General features: G+C 37.8%; 1 protein-coding gene across 2 annotated transcripts in view; it reads left to right on the forward strand.

The window, feature by feature from the left end:
- NUP37 (nucleoporin 37) overlaps positions 1–18691 on the forward strand; it is a 56565-nt gene extending 37874 nt beyond the window's left edge. For both annotated transcript variants that reach the window (XM_010599732.3, XM_003405296.4), the window contains exons 6-10: positions 2731–2821; positions 7198–7379; positions 7846–7896; positions 10111–10204; positions 10702–18691. In XM_010599732.3, coding sequence (XP_010598034.1) covers positions 2731–2821; positions 7198–7379; positions 7846–7896; positions 10111–10204; positions 10702–10815 — 532 coding nt within the window. In that variant the 3' untranslated portion in view covers positions 10816–18691. The remainder of the gene's footprint in view (positions 1–2730; positions 2822–7197; positions 7380–7845; positions 7897–10110; positions 10205–10701) is intronic.
- Positions 18692–18935: the final 244 nt, after the last annotated feature.

The following is an 18935-nucleotide window of genomic DNA, read 5'->3' on the forward strand; positions in this document are numbered from 1 at the left end:
CCGTGTGGATCATAACAAATTACAGATAACATTGCGATGAACAGGAATTCCAGAACACTTAACTGTGCTCATGAGGAACCTGTACATAGATCAAGAGGCAGTTGTTGGAACAGAACAAGGGGGATACTGCATGGTTTAAAGTCAGGAAAGGTGTGCATCAGGGTTGTATCATTTCACCATACCTATTCAATGTGTATGCTGAACAAATAATCCGAGAAGCTGGACTGTATGAAGAACAGCGTATCAGGATTGGAAGATGACTCATTAACAACCTGCATTATACAGATGACACAACCTTGGTTGCTGAAAATGAAGAGGACTTGAAGCACTTACTAATGAAGATCAAAGACCACAGCCTCCAGTATGGATTACACCTCAACATAAAGAAAACAAAAATCCTCACAACTGGACCAATAAGCAGTATCGTGATAAATGGAGGAAAGGTTGAAGTTGTCAAGGATTTCATTTAACTTGGATCCACAATCAACACTCCTGGAAGCAGGAGTCGGGAAATCAAAAGACACGTTGCATTGGGCAAATCTGCTCCCTTTAAAGTGTTGAAAAGCAGATACCACCTTGAAGACTAAGGTATGCTTGACCCAAGCCATGGTGTTTCCATTCTCCTCATATGTGAAAGCTGGATGATAAAGACGAGAGAAGGTTTGATTCCTTTGAATTGTGGTGTTGGAGAAGAGTATTGAGTATACCAAGGGCTGCCAAAAGAGTGAACAAATCTGTCTTGGAAGAAGTGTGACCAGAATGCTCCTTGGAAGCAAGGATGGCAGACTATGTCTCACGTTCTTTGGCTGTGTTGTCAGGAGGGATCAATCCCTGGAGAAGGATATCATGCTTGGTAAAGTAGAGGCTCAGTGAAAAAGAGGAAGACCCTCAACGTGATGGATTGACACAGTGGCTGCAACAGTAGGCTGAGCATAAGAACAATTGTGAGGATGGCGCTGGACCGGGCAGTGTTCTGTTCTGTTGTACACAGGTTGCTATGAGTCAGAATTGACTCGACGGCACCGAACAACAACAACATCCATATTTTCCAACTTCGCCCTCTTTTGTTCTCTTCACTTGAAAGGAAAAAAAATTCTGGTATGTATTTGCTGAATTTATGAAATATAATAGCCAACAAAAATCATACATATTAGAATAAGATCATAAGAATGGGTTTTTTTTTTTAAACCATCCTCTCCTGGCAATCACTGAATTTGCAAGACAAATTCCTCTAGTTCAATAATGGTAAAATATATGCTAGTGTAGTACTTTATTATAAAAAAATTAATAGAAAAGAAATATTCAGTTGTCATAATTAATAATCTCATTCATGGAGGGGTGAAACACAATTGCATAAACCCTTGGTAAATGTGATTCTTCTCTTCAATTGTAATCGTCTCTCTTGATAGTAAATAAAGATGAAAAGTGTTGATTTGGCAAGAGAAAAGAGTGTGCTTCTAAATTATTTAAGCAAATAGATGATCATTTTTAGAATGTTTTTGTTAGTTTATATGTAACCATGATATTTCAGGATTGGATACCCTATAATTTCTACAAGGAAGAAAAATGTTTTAAAAATTGTGGTTTGGCACAGAGTAGAAGCATTGTCCCATAAATGTTTACTTTCTCTGAGATAAGCTTTTGCCATTACTGGGTTTTTTAACTTTAAAATATATTCTTTAAACTTATTGAAATTGTTTTATGATCTCTAATGACATACGAACTGTAAAACCTCAAAGAAAAAGATCAAGATATTCTAAGGAATGTGTTCAGTTGTTAAGGACCAGAATTCTATGTGTACTTGGCCAGCCCCCCACCAACTTACAGTCTCTTGCCGTGCTAACTCTGTGTCACACTCTGTGACAGCAAGGTATGACAGTGGCTGAGTGTAAAGAATGGGCTGGAAAACATTCTGGGTTGGTGACAGTATTTCTGACAACAAAGTGCCCTGACTAAGACCTCTGAGTCCTGATCCCCACTCTAGGAATAGGAAAGAAATTGGGATGGTAGAGATGTATCAGTGAGTAACCTGGTCCTTGTTACCTTGAATTTTTAAGTGTTGAGGGAAGGGAGAATGACAGGAACCAGGCACCTATTCCTTTAACCCACCTTTGACCTGGCAGCTATCATGCCTGGCCTCCTTTGGGGGAGAACATCAGGGAAGTGAGCCAGAAGAGAAAAGGTATAAGAGAGGAAGTAGAGACTGGAGTGGAAGGCCAAAGGTAGAAGGAATAACCAGCTAAGGAAAATGGCTCTCTCCCCAAATTGGCATCACCTCATATCAGATTTCTTATATGTTATTTTGAAAATGGGAGCACAATTTTTTTTTTTAAGTACCAGTGGTAAAAATTATTGTTAGTTGAAATGAGTACTGAAGTAGGGATGCCACTGATGAGTGACCTAGACGTTCCAAGATTTAGCCCACAAAATAAAGTATATGCAGAATCTAATTTGGTTACTGTATTACAGTGTTGGTATGTTACATTAATTGCAGAGAATGTGTGTAAGACTCCTTTTTCCATTACTGAGTATGGTAAACTTTAAATTCTTCATACTACTTCCACATTTTCTAAAAGCAGTATTATAATTTTGTACAAAAGATGTACTTCAAGTACAAATGTCTACCTTAAAATATCTGGTTATTAACTTTGAATAAATTCATGAAAATTTGATTTTTTTTAGTAGTGATACATCAAAATATTTGACATTATTCTCCTGCTCTTTTATTAGGATTTGGGACTTGGAAGGAGTTCAGACAGCTCATTTTGCTCTTCATTCCCCTGGAATGAGTGTGTGCTGGCATCCTGAAGAAACTTACAAGGTTGATATTTATAACTTCAGTTTCTTTTATCACGCCTAAAGACATGCGCAAATGTGATACATACACACCTGCAGGAGAAAAGCAAATGACTTTTCCACCTCAGAGATTCTAATTGGCACAAATTGCCTTTGGATTACTCCAGAAATGTGTACCTTGAAAGTTTCTCTGTAATTGTTTTGACTTGACAGCCATCATCCCCAGATGTCATTTATTCAGAGTTTCTTTTTCCTGCCCTTTGGTAGATTACATTCCAAAAACTGATGAGAAACTATCTAGTAGCAGTATTCTAGTATTTAATTAAAAAAAAAAAAAAGTTAAATTCACATGTGTAAACAGAAAGCATCAGTTGCATAAGAAAAATCTATCCTAGCTGTGGTAGTGTTCTGTTCCTATTCAGGGTAGAACTTTCTAAAACACTAAAAATATACTATGAGTTATTATCAGTAGATGGCCTTATTATTTCATTGGGGAGATAGAAGCCATTCAACAGGGCATCCTCATTTGTCAGATCGTGCATCATTCTTTTTATTGTCTCTTTCCCTACATGTGCATCTTAAAGTTAATCCATCAACTGTCCTCTAGAGTTCGTGCAGGTTCCTGCGGCACCCTACTTTCACATCCCTCTAATGTCTTCCTACTTCTTCTTGTTGGCTTTCTTTTCCTCTACTGTTTCTTGTCCTCGGACTTGTACAAAAACGATAGGCTTGATTAATCATAGTAAACATTTACATAAAAATAAAAAGCCAAACTCGGTGCCATGAAGTGGATTCCAACTCATAGTGAGTGACCCAATAGGACAGGGTAGAACTGCCCCATAGGGTTTCCAAGGCATTACAGAAGCAGACTGCTACATCTTTCTCCTGTGTAGAGGCTGGTGGGTTCAAACCTCTGACCTTTTGGTTAGCAGCCAAACACTTAACCACTGCACCACCAGGGCTCCTCAACATTTACATAATGCTTACTATATGCCACCCCCTTTGTCAGCATTTCATATATATTATTGTTTCACATAAATAAGGAAACCAAAGCTCAGAGAAGTAACTTACCCAAAGTTACCAGCTAGCAAGTAGAAGAATTGGCATTTGAACCCAAGCAACCTACTTCTTACCTCAATGTAAAGAAAGCAAAAATCCTTGCAAGTGGACCAATAAGCAACATCATGATAAACAGAAAAGACTGAAGTTGTCAAGGATTTCATTTTACTTAGATCCACAATCAACACCTGTGGAAGCAGTAGTCAAGAAATCAAACTACCCATTGCATTAGGCAGATCTGCTGCAAAAGACCTTTTCAAAGTGTTAAAAAGCAAAGATGTCACTTTGAGGGCTAACACGCGACTGACCCAAGCCATGGGATTTCAGTCTCCTCTCATGCATGGGAAAGCTGGACAAAGGATAAGGAAGACTGAAGGACTGATGCATTTGAATTATGGCATTGACAAAGAATATTAAGTATATCATGGACTGCCAGAAAAACAAATAAATCTGTCTTAGAAGAAGTAAGCCATAATGCTCCTTAGAAATGAGGATGGTGAGACTTCGTCTCAACATATTTTGGGCGTGTTATCAGGAGAGACCAGTCACTGGAGAAGGACATCATACTTGGTAAAGCAGAGGGTCAGCAAATAAGAGCACAACCCTCAAACAAGATGGATCGACACGGTGGCTGCAACAGTGCAATCAAACATAGCAAAGATTGTGAGGGTGGTGCAGAAACACTGTATGAAAATGATGTTTTGTTTTGTTTTATGTAGGATCACTATGAGTTGGAACCAACTCAGCAGCACCTAACACCAACAAAAACAACAAGCCTATTTCTATAGTTCTTGCTCTTAACCATTACACTCTCCTGCCTCCCCTTAAACTATCTTCTTCACATCTTTTATTTCTAAAAGTCTTAAACCCATCATGTATACCTTTCAACTTCAGTGTCTCTTTCCCCATAACTTCAGAACATTTGGAAGTCCTTGCTCTAAATAATACAAATTCAGAATCCTAAAATCATCTTTCATATCTTTCTTCCCTACATACAAACCTTTCCAGGTCTTTTAATTTTTCCTTCATTTTCACTAGAGTACATTTCTCTTGTGTCATTAGGGTGCATTCTTCCCCTTTTCTCACAGCTAACTCTTGCTAGTACTTAGCTTGTTTCAAGTCTTTAGCTCTCCGCTCTCTGATCCTTCTTGCCTACGTTAGTTATACTAATCTTCGAACAATGGGCTCAGATATACCAACAATTGTGAGGATGGCATAGGACCTGGCAATGTTTTGTTCTGTCACATATGAGGTCACGTTTAGTGGGAGCTGACTCAGTGGCAGCTAACAACAACAAATCTTCTTAAAAGACCAGTTTCATCATGTTACTATTAAATTCAGAGACCTAGAATACGAAGAGGCAACACAGAGAAGTACTTTAGGGTATGGAGTTTTGTGTTAGCTGCCTAGAGTCAAATCCCAGTCCCACCTCTTACTAGCTCTGTGGTCTCAGGCACTTTATCACTCACGAACATGACTTCCTCAACCTGTAAAATGGATGGTTACAGGTATTAAGTGAGTAAAAACACTACAAAGTCCTTAAAAGAGTACCTGGAACATAATAAGCACGTAATCAATTTTAGCTGCTTATCATTGTTGTGATTGTCTACACTATTATAACTACTATAACAATCCAGTGGTTTTCATTGGTCTGCCATATCAGATCAAGCTCAGAGTTTTGTTCTGTTATCCTTGACCTTAATGAAAATAAAGCCGACAGGTAAAGCCAGAAAGGAATAGCGACATGGATCCTTGGCTACTATCTCAGAATTCTTATGAAAATCCGGTTAGATGCAAAGTATATGAAAGAGCCATACAAACTGGAAAGCCAAAAACAAATATAAGAGATACAGGAGTCAAAGGACCTCCAGAAACTGAGCCCTCAAATCCTGTAAACCACAAGTGGAGCTAAGATTTCAGTAGGTAAAAATAACAGAAGCAAGGGTCTAGGATGTCACAGGACCAGAGAGTTGAACTGAAGACATCTCAGTCTCAGATTCTAAGAGGAAAGAAGGTAGAGAGTGGCTGAATGAAGTGAGTTTTAACAACCAACATTTTTTCCCTATGCCAGGAACTGTGCTGAATGTGTTACCTATATCCTCTCATTTAACACCCACAACAACACTTTGAGGTGGGTGGCATTATTCAGTCCGTTGTATAGAAGAAATAACAAAAGCACCAAAAGATGAAGTAATTTGCCCAAGGTCATGTAGTCATAGATTTGAACTCAATCTGGGTCTAATACTACACTGTTCTGTGCAACTTAAGCTATTTCTTCTTTTAGCGCATAATACTGTTCCGTGTCTCTGAAAAGCCCTAAAGGAATCATGCCCCTATAACTGGGTTTGTAAATTTGGAATTTATCTTATTGTAAAATTTGGATTTACTTTGTAATTGTGCATTTAATGGTTTGCCATAATTTGTGTATTTTCCAGAGAGATAGATATAAAACCTGTGATTAATTCATTTGAACATCTTAAATCGATGGTATAGAGACCCCATGTGTGTCAGAGTAGAACTGTGCCCATAGGGCTTTCAGTGGCTGATTTTTTGGAAGTAGGTCACCAGGCCTTTCTTCCGAGGCACCTCTGGGTGGGCTCAAACTTCCAACCTTTTGGTTAGCAGCTGAGCACATTAACCCTTAGCACCACCCAGGAACTGCGGTGGTATCTTAGAGTTAAGGAAATACTGAAGTAATCGTAGCTACTATCGATTAAGTGAGTGGCACCTATGTATCATGCATTGTACTAGATGCTTTACATTACATATATTACACATTTAATCATCACAGCAACCCTGTAAGCTAGCTATTCTTATCCTTACATCTCCATTTTAGAAATGAGGAAACTGCCAATCAAGACCCTGGAACTTGGCAGATTCACTGAGCTTTTAAGTGTAAGAGGCAGCCTGCTCCCTAGGCCTGTCAGTGTTCTTTCATTATGCCAGGCTGCCTTCCATTCTGGACACAGACTTAAACTGCATTAGGATGTGTAACACATAAATACGCCACTGTTGAGAAACTCATACTTGGTTGTCCTTTCTAGACAATGTAACTTGATGGTAACTTTTCCCGAAATGGATCTGAGGCTGATCTTTCTAGTAAGCATACATCATCACTTAAAATGGCACTTAACTTTCTTGAGTCTTTCTTTTGCCAGTTTTCTCTTAAGATTTTTCAGAGAGTATATTTTTATATAGGTTGCTCTTAATTTCCTTTGCATTTGATCTCCTATTTGTACATACGCAGATGCTTAGAGTTTATTGTGTAACATTGAATCTCTGCCTACTTCTCAGATCTGGCTAGTTAGATAGATGGTTCAGTTTTATTTTACTGTCTTTCAGCTGATGGTTGCAGAGAAGAATGGAACAATCCGATTCTATGACCTTATTGCCCAACAGGCTATTTTGTCTCTTGAATCAGAACAGATGCCACTAATGTCAGCACACTGGTGCTTAAAAAACACCTTCAAAGTTGGAGCTGTTGCAGGGAATGATTGGTTAATTTGGGACATCACCCAGTCCAGGTACTTGCTTAGTATATTTGTTTTATTAAAAGAAATCAGGCACTATTGCTGGATGATCCACTGGGCTGTCCTTGTAAACCCGAGCCTCAAAGTAGAGCAAAATCAAGTCTCTCCCTGGAAAAGAGCCAGAGCTGTGGGTTTTTACATAACAGAGATGGGCATCCATGCTTTACAGATTTACTTGGGAGTAACTCAGAAGAGACAATGCAGAGAAGGAAATCTTTGAGCTAAGCAATGTTTATTTATCTTAGGAACGAAAGAAAAACACTGACCCTGTTGAGTGATGGTGTCCTGTATTGCTAAGTCATGTTTATATCTCTTTTAATGTAATGCTTATTTGAAATTTCATTACAGTTTAGATTCATTGGGCATTGTGTCCTTTAAAGAGAAAATACCTTTTCAGTCTTAATGTAAGTTTACTTGAGTCTAAGACATAACTCATAAAATGCAAAATACTTTCTTTTAGTTATCCTCAAGAGAAGAGACCTGTCCACTTAGATCGAGCCTTCTTATTCAGGTAGTATATCTTTTCTGTTGGAGTTATAATCCCATTGTTTGAGTTTGGTTACTTTGTACCATGCCACCACCTGGAATACTTTTCCCATCCTTCCTTTTGTACTGGATTTTTTTTCTAATTGTTTCATAAATGGTCATTTTGCTTTCCTAAGTGTTTGCTTTTGTCTTTTGGTCTGGGGGAGGGAGTGATTTGTTTTCTAATATTTTCCTTGAAAATTTTTATTAAAAAAAATGTTGCCATTTCACCAGTACTACCCCAATAATTGAGCATATCCTTCCTCTTATTTTCTATGCTGATAAAGATGTAAATGTAGGTATATCCATGTATATTCATATAAACTTGATTGTTGTATTTTAAATGAGAACATGCTTTATATGTCTGACTTCTTATTTCACTTAACATACGAGTCTACCTTGTTCTTTTTCATTTTTGTGTAATATTACATTGTATGGGATCTTAGGCTGGGTCCTCCAGAGGAGAAACACAAGTGAAGCATATAGAAAGAGAGAGAGATTTATTTCAAGTTGTGGAGGCTGACAAGTCCCAAATCCATAAGTCGGACATCAGGCTGGAGGCTTCCCCCTGATTCACATGGTTGCAGGGGCTGACGAACCCCAAATCTGTAGCAGATAACAGGCTGCTGGCTCGCTTCCCAAGAACTGGAGGTCAGAGGATGATGAGTCAGATGCAGGATCCAGAGAGTGAGCTTTGCCAGAACATGTGTATATATTGGGTGTAGGCCACACCCCAAGGAAACCCTCCTTTCAACTGATTGGCTGCTCACATCAGATCACAAAATGGAGAATGATTACATAATATCTGCCAAACCACTGAGAATCATGGCCTAGCCAAGTTGGCACATAACCTTAATCATCACGTCCTATATATTCATTAGGCTTCTTTCAGCTTTGAGTAACAGAAATCCCAACTAGCACTGACCAAAACCAGTGGAATATTTATTATATACTATATTTTTTTAATATATTTTATCAAATTTAAATTATCTCCTATAAAATTATAGGGCTTGGGAAGAGCATATTTTATGTACCCCTAAAATGAAAATATATTCAACTAAATGTAAGAAAGTCATCATAGATTGTGAAAAGCATCCTGATTTCACCTTTGTTTCTCGTCTCCTGGGGTTGGACACACAGCCACCTAAACAAAGTTAGGATTCAGTTAACATGGAAGAAGAGCAGATGGCTGTTGTACAGTAGACAGTAGTATGTGCCACACATAAAAATATCAACTGGATTACCCCTACTGTGTTTAGTACAGTCCTGGGCATATCACTGGAGCATTGTAAACATTTGTTGACTAATTGATTTGTTGCTGTGATGTCTCTGAGAACCATGGCCTAGCCAAGTTGCTACATAACCTTAACCATCACATACTGTATATTCATTAGACTACTTTCAGCTTTAAGTAACAGGAATCCCAACTTGACTGCACTGATGAATGCTAGACCAATCCTGAGACTGACTCTTGGATGCTTAACTATTCTAGGTGTTTATGTCATCCCAAGGAATTTAAGTACATGAGTGTATCACTAACTTTATAACAAGTATCAATAAGAATGTTAACTGCTTTTTAAATGTATTGTTCTTGGAAATATTTTATATCTGTCTAATGACATGTTTGGAAACCCTGGTGGCGTAGTGGTTAAATGCTATGGCTGCTAAGCAAGAGGTCGGCAGTTCAAATCCTCCAGGTGCTCCTCAGAAGCTCTATGGGGCAGTTCTACTCTGTCCTCTAGGGTCGCTGTGAGTCGGAATCGACTCGACGGCAGTGGGTAATGACATGTTTGTGTTGCCCAACGCTCTGTAAGTTTAAGCCCTTTGGTTATAAGAAAGGGGCCATGTTATCCTTGTGTACCTGTGTTACTTAACAAAGTAACACAACGTAAGCACTTGAAAATATTTGCAGATGAGAAAAAATTTTTAACTAACTTCCCTGGAATTGATTTATTATTACCAATCTAATTGTAAAACCAGATTAACAAATTTGTTGTTGTTATTAAGTGCCGTGGAGTCGGTGCCAACTCACAGTGACCCTGTGTACAACAGAACAAAACACTGCCCGGTCCTACGCCATCCTCACAAATTTAGAGTTATAAAATTATTGTTTTTGTACAAGAAGAAATGTCCTGTTGCAGAAAAGCTTGTGCTTATCTGTAGGAAACCATATCTGTTTTTATTCTGTCTTTTGTCTTAGGTGGTCCACAATTAATGAAAACTTGTTTGCAACAACTGGCTACCCTGGCAAAATGACAAGCCAGTTTCAAATTCATCATTTAGGACACCCTCAGGTAATGTGGAAACGTTTTGTGATATGTGTATTTTTTAATTAGTCTTTTCAGCTTTTCCACCCACGGCCTCTAATTTTTAAATTTGTAACTAAAGACGTTTATGAATGCCTGCTATCTGCTTAAATTGGAAAGAAGGCTTTTTTTGATACTTAAATTCACCAGCGGCAACATATTTTTTACCAATATGCATTGAAGAAGCATTTTATTTCTTCTGTTTTCTTATTTCCTCTTTTATTAATTTAATTATACCTGCTTGGTTGGTGTAGACTACAGAAATGTTTAAACCTGAACTGTAGTTATTCATAGATTAATTGTGTCCTTTACTCCAGCCACCTGTAAATAATGTGTATTTTACCTATGAGGGAGTGTATTTTTAAATTATGTTTCCACTATAAAGAAAGTTAACCGATCAATGCATTTCTTAATTTTGAAAGTAGTTTTTATTTATTAACTCTGGAGATTTATTGAGCTTCTTTAATTCTTCACATATTTTGTAGCCCATCCTCATTGGTTCTGTACCTGTTGGATCTGGTCTCTCCTGGCATAGAACTCTCCCACTGTGTGCAATTGGAGGAGACCACAAGCTGCTGTTTTGGGTGACTGAGATGTAAAATAAATTTTCTCTGTACTTTAGGCCCATAAAGTTTGTATTTTTAGTACAGATTTTAGAGAATTCCTTATTTTTATATTAAGTACACAATAAGATTTAGAAAAGTCTCATTTGTTGCTTTTGTTAAATAAAATCTTCATGGCTCGAAAAATTTTTTTCCTACTCTGTCGTCTCTGCTTTTTTCCACCTTTTAAGACTGTGTAATTGACTCAGCGAACCAGCCCCAAAGAAGAGAGGCCTAAGGAAAAATAATACTTTTGATTTATCACAGGATTCTTGAAAGTGTATATATTTTGGTGAATATTTGCTATTTTCCAAATTCTCAGGGACACAAACATTTACATGAAGATGAAAAGGTCTCTCCTTTCAGTGTTACCCTGGCAATGGTTGAATGTACGTGTGTGTATACATTTTCTTTAATAATCTATATTTATATTGATATAACTTCCTCAATAATTATAAAGGAATATTATTCAATTTAATATTTCCAAAAAAAATACGGTTTGCAATTGCAGAAAAATATAATTGATTATGTTAGTCACTACTGTTTACCATAAGCATATTACTTTCTGACTGGATTCCTCAACATTCTCAGAATATCTGGTATATGGAATTAAGCTTACCTCGGAAAATGAGTTACAGTTTAATGCCTTTAACAACTTCTTTTATGAATCTTCACCACTCTTATGGAAAAACTTAAATGTTTTTTTTTAATTGGCTTTTTGTTTTGTTGAGAATATACATAGCAGAACATACACCAATTCAACAGTTTCTACATGTACATTTCAGTGACATTGATTACATTCTTCATGTTGTGCAGCCATTCTCACCATCTTTTTCTGAGTTGTCCCTCCTCCATTAACATAAACTCACTGCCCCCTAAGTTTCCTATCTAGTCTTTCGAGTTGCTGCTATAAATTTGATACCATATAGATGTTGCTGTAGGTAGGTGTCGTTGAGTCAGTTCCAACTCATAGCAACCCTATGTACAACAGAAAAAAACACTACCCGGTCCCGCACCATCCTCATAATCATTGTTATGCTGGAGCCCATTGTTGCAGCCAGTGTCAGTCTACCATGTTGAGGGTCTTCCTCTTTTTTGCTGACCCTCTACTTTACCCAGCATGATGTCCTTCTCCCGGGACTGGTCTTTCCTAATAAGGTATCCAAAATATGTGAGACAAAGTCTCGCCATCCTCACTTCTAAGAAACATTCTGACTGTACTTCTTCCAAGGCAGATTTGTTTATTCTTCTGGCAGTCCATAGTATATTCAATAGTCTTCACCAGCACCATAGTTCAAAGGTGTCTATTCTTCTTTGGTTTTCCTTGTTCATTGTCCAGCTTTACCATGCATATGAGACAATTGAAAACAACATGGCTTGGGTCAGGCGCACCTTGATCCTCAAAGTGACGTCTTTGCTTTTTAACACATTAAAGAGATCTTTTGCAGCAGATTTGCCCAATGCAATACATCATTTGATTTCTTGACTGCTGCTTCCATGGGTGTTGATTGTAGATCCAAGTAAAATGAAATCTTTGACAACTTCAGTCTTTTGTCCATTTATCATGATATTGCTTATTGGTCCAGTTGTGAGGATTTTTGTCTTCTTTATGTTGAGGTGCAATCCATACTGAAGGCTGTGGTCTTTGACCTTCACCAATAAGTGCTTCAAGACCTCTTCACCTTCAGCAAGCAAGGTTGTGTCATCTGCGTATCGCAGGTTGTTAATGAGTCTTCCTCCAATCTTGATGCTCCATTCTTTTTTATATAGTCCAGCTTCTTGGATTATTTGCTCAGCATACAGATTGAATAGGTGTGGTGAGAGTATGCAACCCTGAAGCACACCTTTCCTGGACATTAATCCACACAGTATTCCTTGTCCTGTTCAAACAACTGCCTATTGGTCTAAGAACAGGTTCCTCATGAGAATAATTAAGTGTTCTGGAATTGCCATTCTTGGAAATGTTAGCCATAATTTGTTATGATCCACACAGTAAAATGCCTTTGCATAGTCAATAAAAAACAGGTAACTATCTTTCTATCTTTCTGGTATCCTCTGCTTTCAGCCAGGATCCATCTGACATCAACAATGATATTCCTTGTTACACATCCTCTTCTGAATCTGGCTTGAATTTCTGGCGGTTGCCTTTCAGTGTACTGCTGTAACCACTTTTGAATGATCTTCAGCAAAATTTTACTTGTGTGTGATATTAATGATATTGTTCGATAATTTCTGCATTCTTTTGAATCACTTTTCTTTGGAATGGGTACAAATATGGATCTCTTCCAGTTGGTTGTCCAGGTAGCTCTATTCCAGATTTCTTGGCATAGACAAGTGAGCGCCTCTAGCGCTGCATCCATTTGTTCAAACACTCAATTGGTATTCCGTCAATTCCTGTGGAGTCTTGTTTTTCAGAAATGCCTTCAGTGCAGGTTGGACCTTTTCCTTCAGTACCATCAGCTCCTAATTATATGCTACCTCCTGAAATGGCTGGATGTTGGCCAATTCTTTTTGGTACAGTGACTCTGTGTATTCCTTCCGTCTTCTTTTGATGCTTCCTGGGTAGTTCAGTGTTTTCCCCATAGAATCCTTCCATATTGCAACTTGAGCCTTGAATTTTTCATTCAGTTCCTTCAGCTTGAGGAATGCCAAGCATGTTCTTCCCTCTAGGCTTTTTATCTACTTTACTTTGTCTTCTCTAGCTGCCCTTTGAAATCTTCTGTTCAGCTCTTTTACTTCATTGTTTCTTCCGTTCACTGTAGCTACTCTCTGTTCAAGAGCAACTTTCAGAGTTCCCATATGGATAGATCTTAAAAGAGCACAGTGCTCAAGGCAGTCATTCTTTATTAGTTAAGCTAAACTATTGGTTTTAAGAAGACTTCAAGGGATATTTTTGGGAAACTTAACTGTTTTGCAGTAGCATCTAGGACTATATTCACCCTCTCAAAGATAATTGAAATCCACTTTACGTAAGACAGACATACTATATTTCTGTGATGCGTTATAATGTAGTCAGAATAGTATGAGATTATAGTTCTGCTTGTCAGTCGAGTATAGAGTTATATCACTTCCTACAAGCTGTGCGTTCTTGCAATTTAATGCCCACTCTGAGTCTCCATTTCCTCTTGTAAGATAGAGATAGGAATCGTTGTCTCCTTGAGTTGCTGTGAGAAGTAAATAAAGGTGAATGAAAACAATGAGCATGTGTCCACCTTACAGGTCAGGGCTTTGTAGATATTATTGATGTTTCTCAGAGATGTATAGTTATTTTGGAGGATTCGAAGATTTGGTTTCAATTAATAGTGCCAATAAATATTTTTTGCTCAAGAATCTTATTGAATCAAGAAAATTATCTTTGAGACACAGACATTTTTCAGGTAGTAATGAATTCAGTGGAATTTTGTAGTAGTTCAGATGTTCCGTATAAATTGTTGCATGCTTTAAAGTACAGATAAAAAATTGATATCAATTTCCAAGGCATTCATTCAGTACAGTAAATGTTATTGCCAAATAACATAAGTAGTTTACTCCTTCATAAGCAAATTTAACCTTAAAAAGAGAAAAGCAAAAGGCAGGAAGTTTGGATATTGTTCCTTTTAATAGGGTAGGTCAAAGGAATATAGCATCAATAGATCAGAATTTTTCATTTCAGGATGTATCCAGAAAATAAGTAGGTCATCCCTTGGGTCAGTGGGTTTGAAATTGTTGTCTCATGCTTAGAAAAATTGACTTCAAAATAGAGTGGGTTGTGTTTCAGGATGAAGACTGGGGAGATGATAAGTCAGACTTAGGTGTCTAGGAAATGGATTCTCTGGAATAAAGACTTGGCCAAAATGTAATCTGGTGAAATTACCTTTAGGACTGCTATCTATTATTATGGGAAGCTGTCCTCAAAAAAGGTAATTGCTGATGGTGATAAAAATACTGTTGTGTTAAAAAGAGACAGAAAGTGTTATACGCGGGAAACAGTGGTTCCATTTGTGAATCATCATTAGGCAACTATATAAGTTAATGTAAGATGAGACATTCTCAAGAAATGTAAGGGATTCCCTTATCTCTTAGTTTCAGGAGTAGAATACACTTTATCCTGAGTAAGCGTGGAGAACTCTAACCCTCCTTTTCTTTGTTTACATGTTACATATACTCTATAGTACTGTTTTCCAACTTCAATTACTTTGAAGTGGTAGAATAATATTCTTTTTCCTTAGTAAACTTTGTTCTTTTAAGTGTATTTAAATTGAAGAAAAAGACAAGAGAAAACATTTAAATGAGGAATTACTTATTGGTCATCACTTCCTAATTCCTGATAAATAACATGAAATCTGAGTGTATGTCTCAGTTTTAATTATTCCATGTTTGTTAATAAATACATGTAAAAGAGTTCTTCTTCTGTTGGAAATAACCTTTTCTCAGGATTGCTTCACTTACAAACATTGTGGAAAAGAAAAAAAGTACTTATGTTCTAGAACTTGTGTAATTTAGGACTGTTGAAGCAAAAGTCAGGATATCACAAATCTGTAAGATGTCAGAGCTAAATCCTACTCTTTCAAAATGATGGGATCATAAGTCTCATTTTATTTTTATGATTTGGCTTGTATGTTGTGAATAATTCAGTGTCTCTCCTATGCCAAAACAAAATCACACACCCATGTACTCCAGTTTGTTTCTTTGGTAATTTGTGAATACATATTGACACTGACCTAGAAATGTTCCTGTTGCTGTTTTAAATCTCATGTCAGCGGAGCAAAAATTGAAGTCTGGTTTGCACATTTGTGCCTGTTTTTTTGTAACTATCCAAAGTCTTACATTATCCCAGAAATGCTGTGTTATGGATTGAAATGTGTCCCCCAAAAATATATGTTGTAAATCCTAACCTCTGTGCCTGTACTTATAATCCATTTGGGAATGGGTTGTCTTTGCTATATTAATGAGGCAGGATTAGTATAATTTTGAGTCAATCTCTTTTGAGATACAAGAGGGATTAAATGCAAGCTAGCAAGGGCAGACAGGAAGAGAGATGCCAAGCACATTATAATTGCCTAGGAGCAGAAGCTCAGAAGAAATAAGGACCTTCCTCCAGAGCCAACAGAGAGAGAAAGAAAGCCTTCCAGACAGTGCCCTGAATTCAGACTTCTAGTTGTAAGAAAATAAAATTGTTTCTTAAAGACATCCACTTGTGATATTTCTGTTACAGCAGCACTAGATAACTAAAACAGAATTTGATACAAGAGTGAGGTGCTGCTCTAACAGATACCTAAAATGTGAAAGCAGTTTTTAAAACTGGGTAATGGGTAGAGGCTGGAAGAGTTTTAAGGTGTCTAACAGTAAAACCTAGACAGCCTTGAAGAAACAGCTGGTAGATTACTGATGTCAAAGGCAATTCTGATGAGGGCTCAGAAGGAAGTGAGGAGAGCTATAGAGAAAGTCGGTATCATCTCAGAGAATATATATGATGCCAGCAATGGAACGTTGCTAGAAACATGGATGTTAAAGTTTTTCTGCTGAGGCTTTAAGAGAAAATGATGAACATGATTGGACAATGGAGGAAAGGCAAAGCTTTTTATTCAGTGGAAAAGAACTTGTCTGAATTATGTTCAAATGTTTGGTGAAAGGTAGAACTTGTAAGTGATGAACTTGAAAATACCTGGCTAATGAGATTTCTAAGCAAGATTTTAAAGGGGCCACATGGTTTCTCCTTGCCTCTTACAGTAAAATGTGAGGGGAAAGAGACAGACTTTAAAATGAGTTGCACAAAATGAAAGCAGAACCTAAAGATTTGGAAACTTCTGGACACACATATCCTAGAATGTTCACCAAGAAAGTGGGCTACACAATCTTTTGTTAAGGAAGTTAAGCCTGTACCTAGTAGATCTAGCCAACTACCACAACAGAATACCCATCAGCTTAATCTGAAGGAAACAGAGAAAGAACAAAAGGAAAGAACACTGCCTCTTGGAAATTTATAGTCATGAAATAGGCCAAAGGAACTACATCTATTCTCCTCCAGGAAAAGAAAATGACCATCCCTGGAGCAGCACAGAGATCAGCAGAACTGTTGGAAGAATCACGGAAAGCAGGGCCTTCCTAGTTTCAAAGGGTGGGGTCACGGTCTCGTGGGTCTCAAAGCATGGTACCACAGCTTTCTAGGTTTCAAAGAGTAGAATCTTTCCCAACTGGGTTCTGGAGTGTACGGCTGCCCTTTAGATGTGCCAGAGAGATGGGGACACCACCCAAAGCTGAGGTGGGGCTGCTATGCCCACAGGGCAGAAGAACAGAGCTAGCCAGGGCCAACGGTGTAAAGCACCACTCAAATGGACTAGGAGATGGGGCTACCAGTAGCTGAGGGAGCAGAGTTGCAGTTGTAGAGGGCCTGGAAGAGGGAGCTGAAGCCAAGGGCCCTTCACTAGAATCCAGAGGATGTGGCCAACATCCAGAGTCTGGAGCGCAGGGCCACTGCCCAGATGGTCTCAGAGAACAGAGGGTTATTTTCAAACCTTGAGAACTAATGTAAATTTGGACTTGCTTGGTGCCTGTTATCCCTTCTTTCACTCCAATTTCTCCCATTTGTAGTGGAAATTTCTACCTGGGGCCTATTTCACGATTGTACTTTGGAAAGATAACTTGTAATCTATATTTCATAAGTTCACAGATGAAGAGGAATTTTGCCTCAGGATGGAATACATCTAAAGTCTCGCCAGTATTTGATTTAGATGATTCAGAAGATGAGATTTTGGACTTGGAGTTGATTTAAAACTTTTGGGATAATGTGATTGTGTGAATGTGTTTTGCATGTGGCAATGGCATGAATTTTGGGGGAGCCAAAGGGGAAAATGTTACAGACTGAATTGTGTTCCCCAAAAATATGTGTTGTAAATCCTAATTTTTATGCCTGTGCTTATAATCCCATTTGAGAATTTCTTGTGTTAATGAGGCAGGATTAGTGTAGACCGTATCTTGAGTCAATCTCATTTGAGATATAAAAGAGATTAAGGTGCGAGATAGCAGGGGAGTTGGGGAAAGACAGATGCCAAGCATATGAAGACTGCCCAGGTGCAGAAACTCAAGAGACAAGGACCCTCATCCAGAGCCAACAGAGAGAAGGCCTTCCCCTAGAGTTGGCGCCCTGAATTTAGACTTCTAGCCTCCTAAACTGTGAGAAAATAAATTTGTTTTTTGTAAGTCCATCAGTTGTTGTATTTTTGTTATAGCAGCACTAGGTAACTAAGGCATGTTGATTGGGAAGTTATAAGGAAGTATTGTGCCCAAGATTAATTCTAATAGTTCTGAGGAGAGAAAAAGTAGTTGCTCCAAAATGTTTCTCATCTTTTTCTGTAGCTCAAAAAGTTAAACTCAATTTAATTCAACTTTATACCATACCAGTAATAGCCTTAGTTCTGAGCCCAAATGAAAGTTGCAAAGTAAAAATGACTGTTATAGTGATCAAAACCTGCCAACAAAAAAAAAGGCCAAGACCACATGGCTTTACTGGGAAATTCTAACAAAATTTTGAGATTAGACAATACCACTGTTTAAACTCTTCCAAAAGATAGAGAAGGAAGGAATACTCCCTAATTCGTTCTATGAAGTAAACATAACTGATGCCAAAACCAAAGACACCACAAGAAAAGAAAACTATAGACAAATATCTCTTATGAATACAATATAGATGCAAAAATCCTCAACAAAATACTAGCAAACAGAATCCAACAGCATTAAAAGAGTCATACACCATGACCAAGTGGGATTCATTCCAAGAATGCAAGGATGGTTCGACTTTAGAAAATCCATCGGTGCATCAATAGAACAAGTAAAAGAACCACATGATTCTCTCTATGGATGCAAAAAAAAAAAAAGCATTTGATAAAATCCAACACCCTTGCTTGATGAAAACCATAAGGAAGATTGGAATAGGAGGGAAATTCCTTGATATCATTCAGGGCATATATGAAAATCCAACAGCTAACATTATACTTAATGGAGAAAGACTGAGTGGTTTCCCCATGAAATCAGAAACAAGTGTGCCCGCTCTCACCATTTCTATTCAATATTGTATTAGAAGTCCTAGCCAGAACGATAAGACAAGAAAAGAAATAAAGGTATCCAGATTGGAAAAGAAG

The sequence above is a fragment of the Loxodonta africana genome, chromosome 4 (assembly GCF_030014295.1).
Source record: "Loxodonta africana isolate mLoxAfr1 chromosome 4, mLoxAfr1.hap2, whole genome shotgun sequence".
Classification (NCBI taxonomy): Eukaryota; Metazoa; Chordata; class Mammalia; order Proboscidea; family Elephantidae; genus Loxodonta; species Loxodonta africana.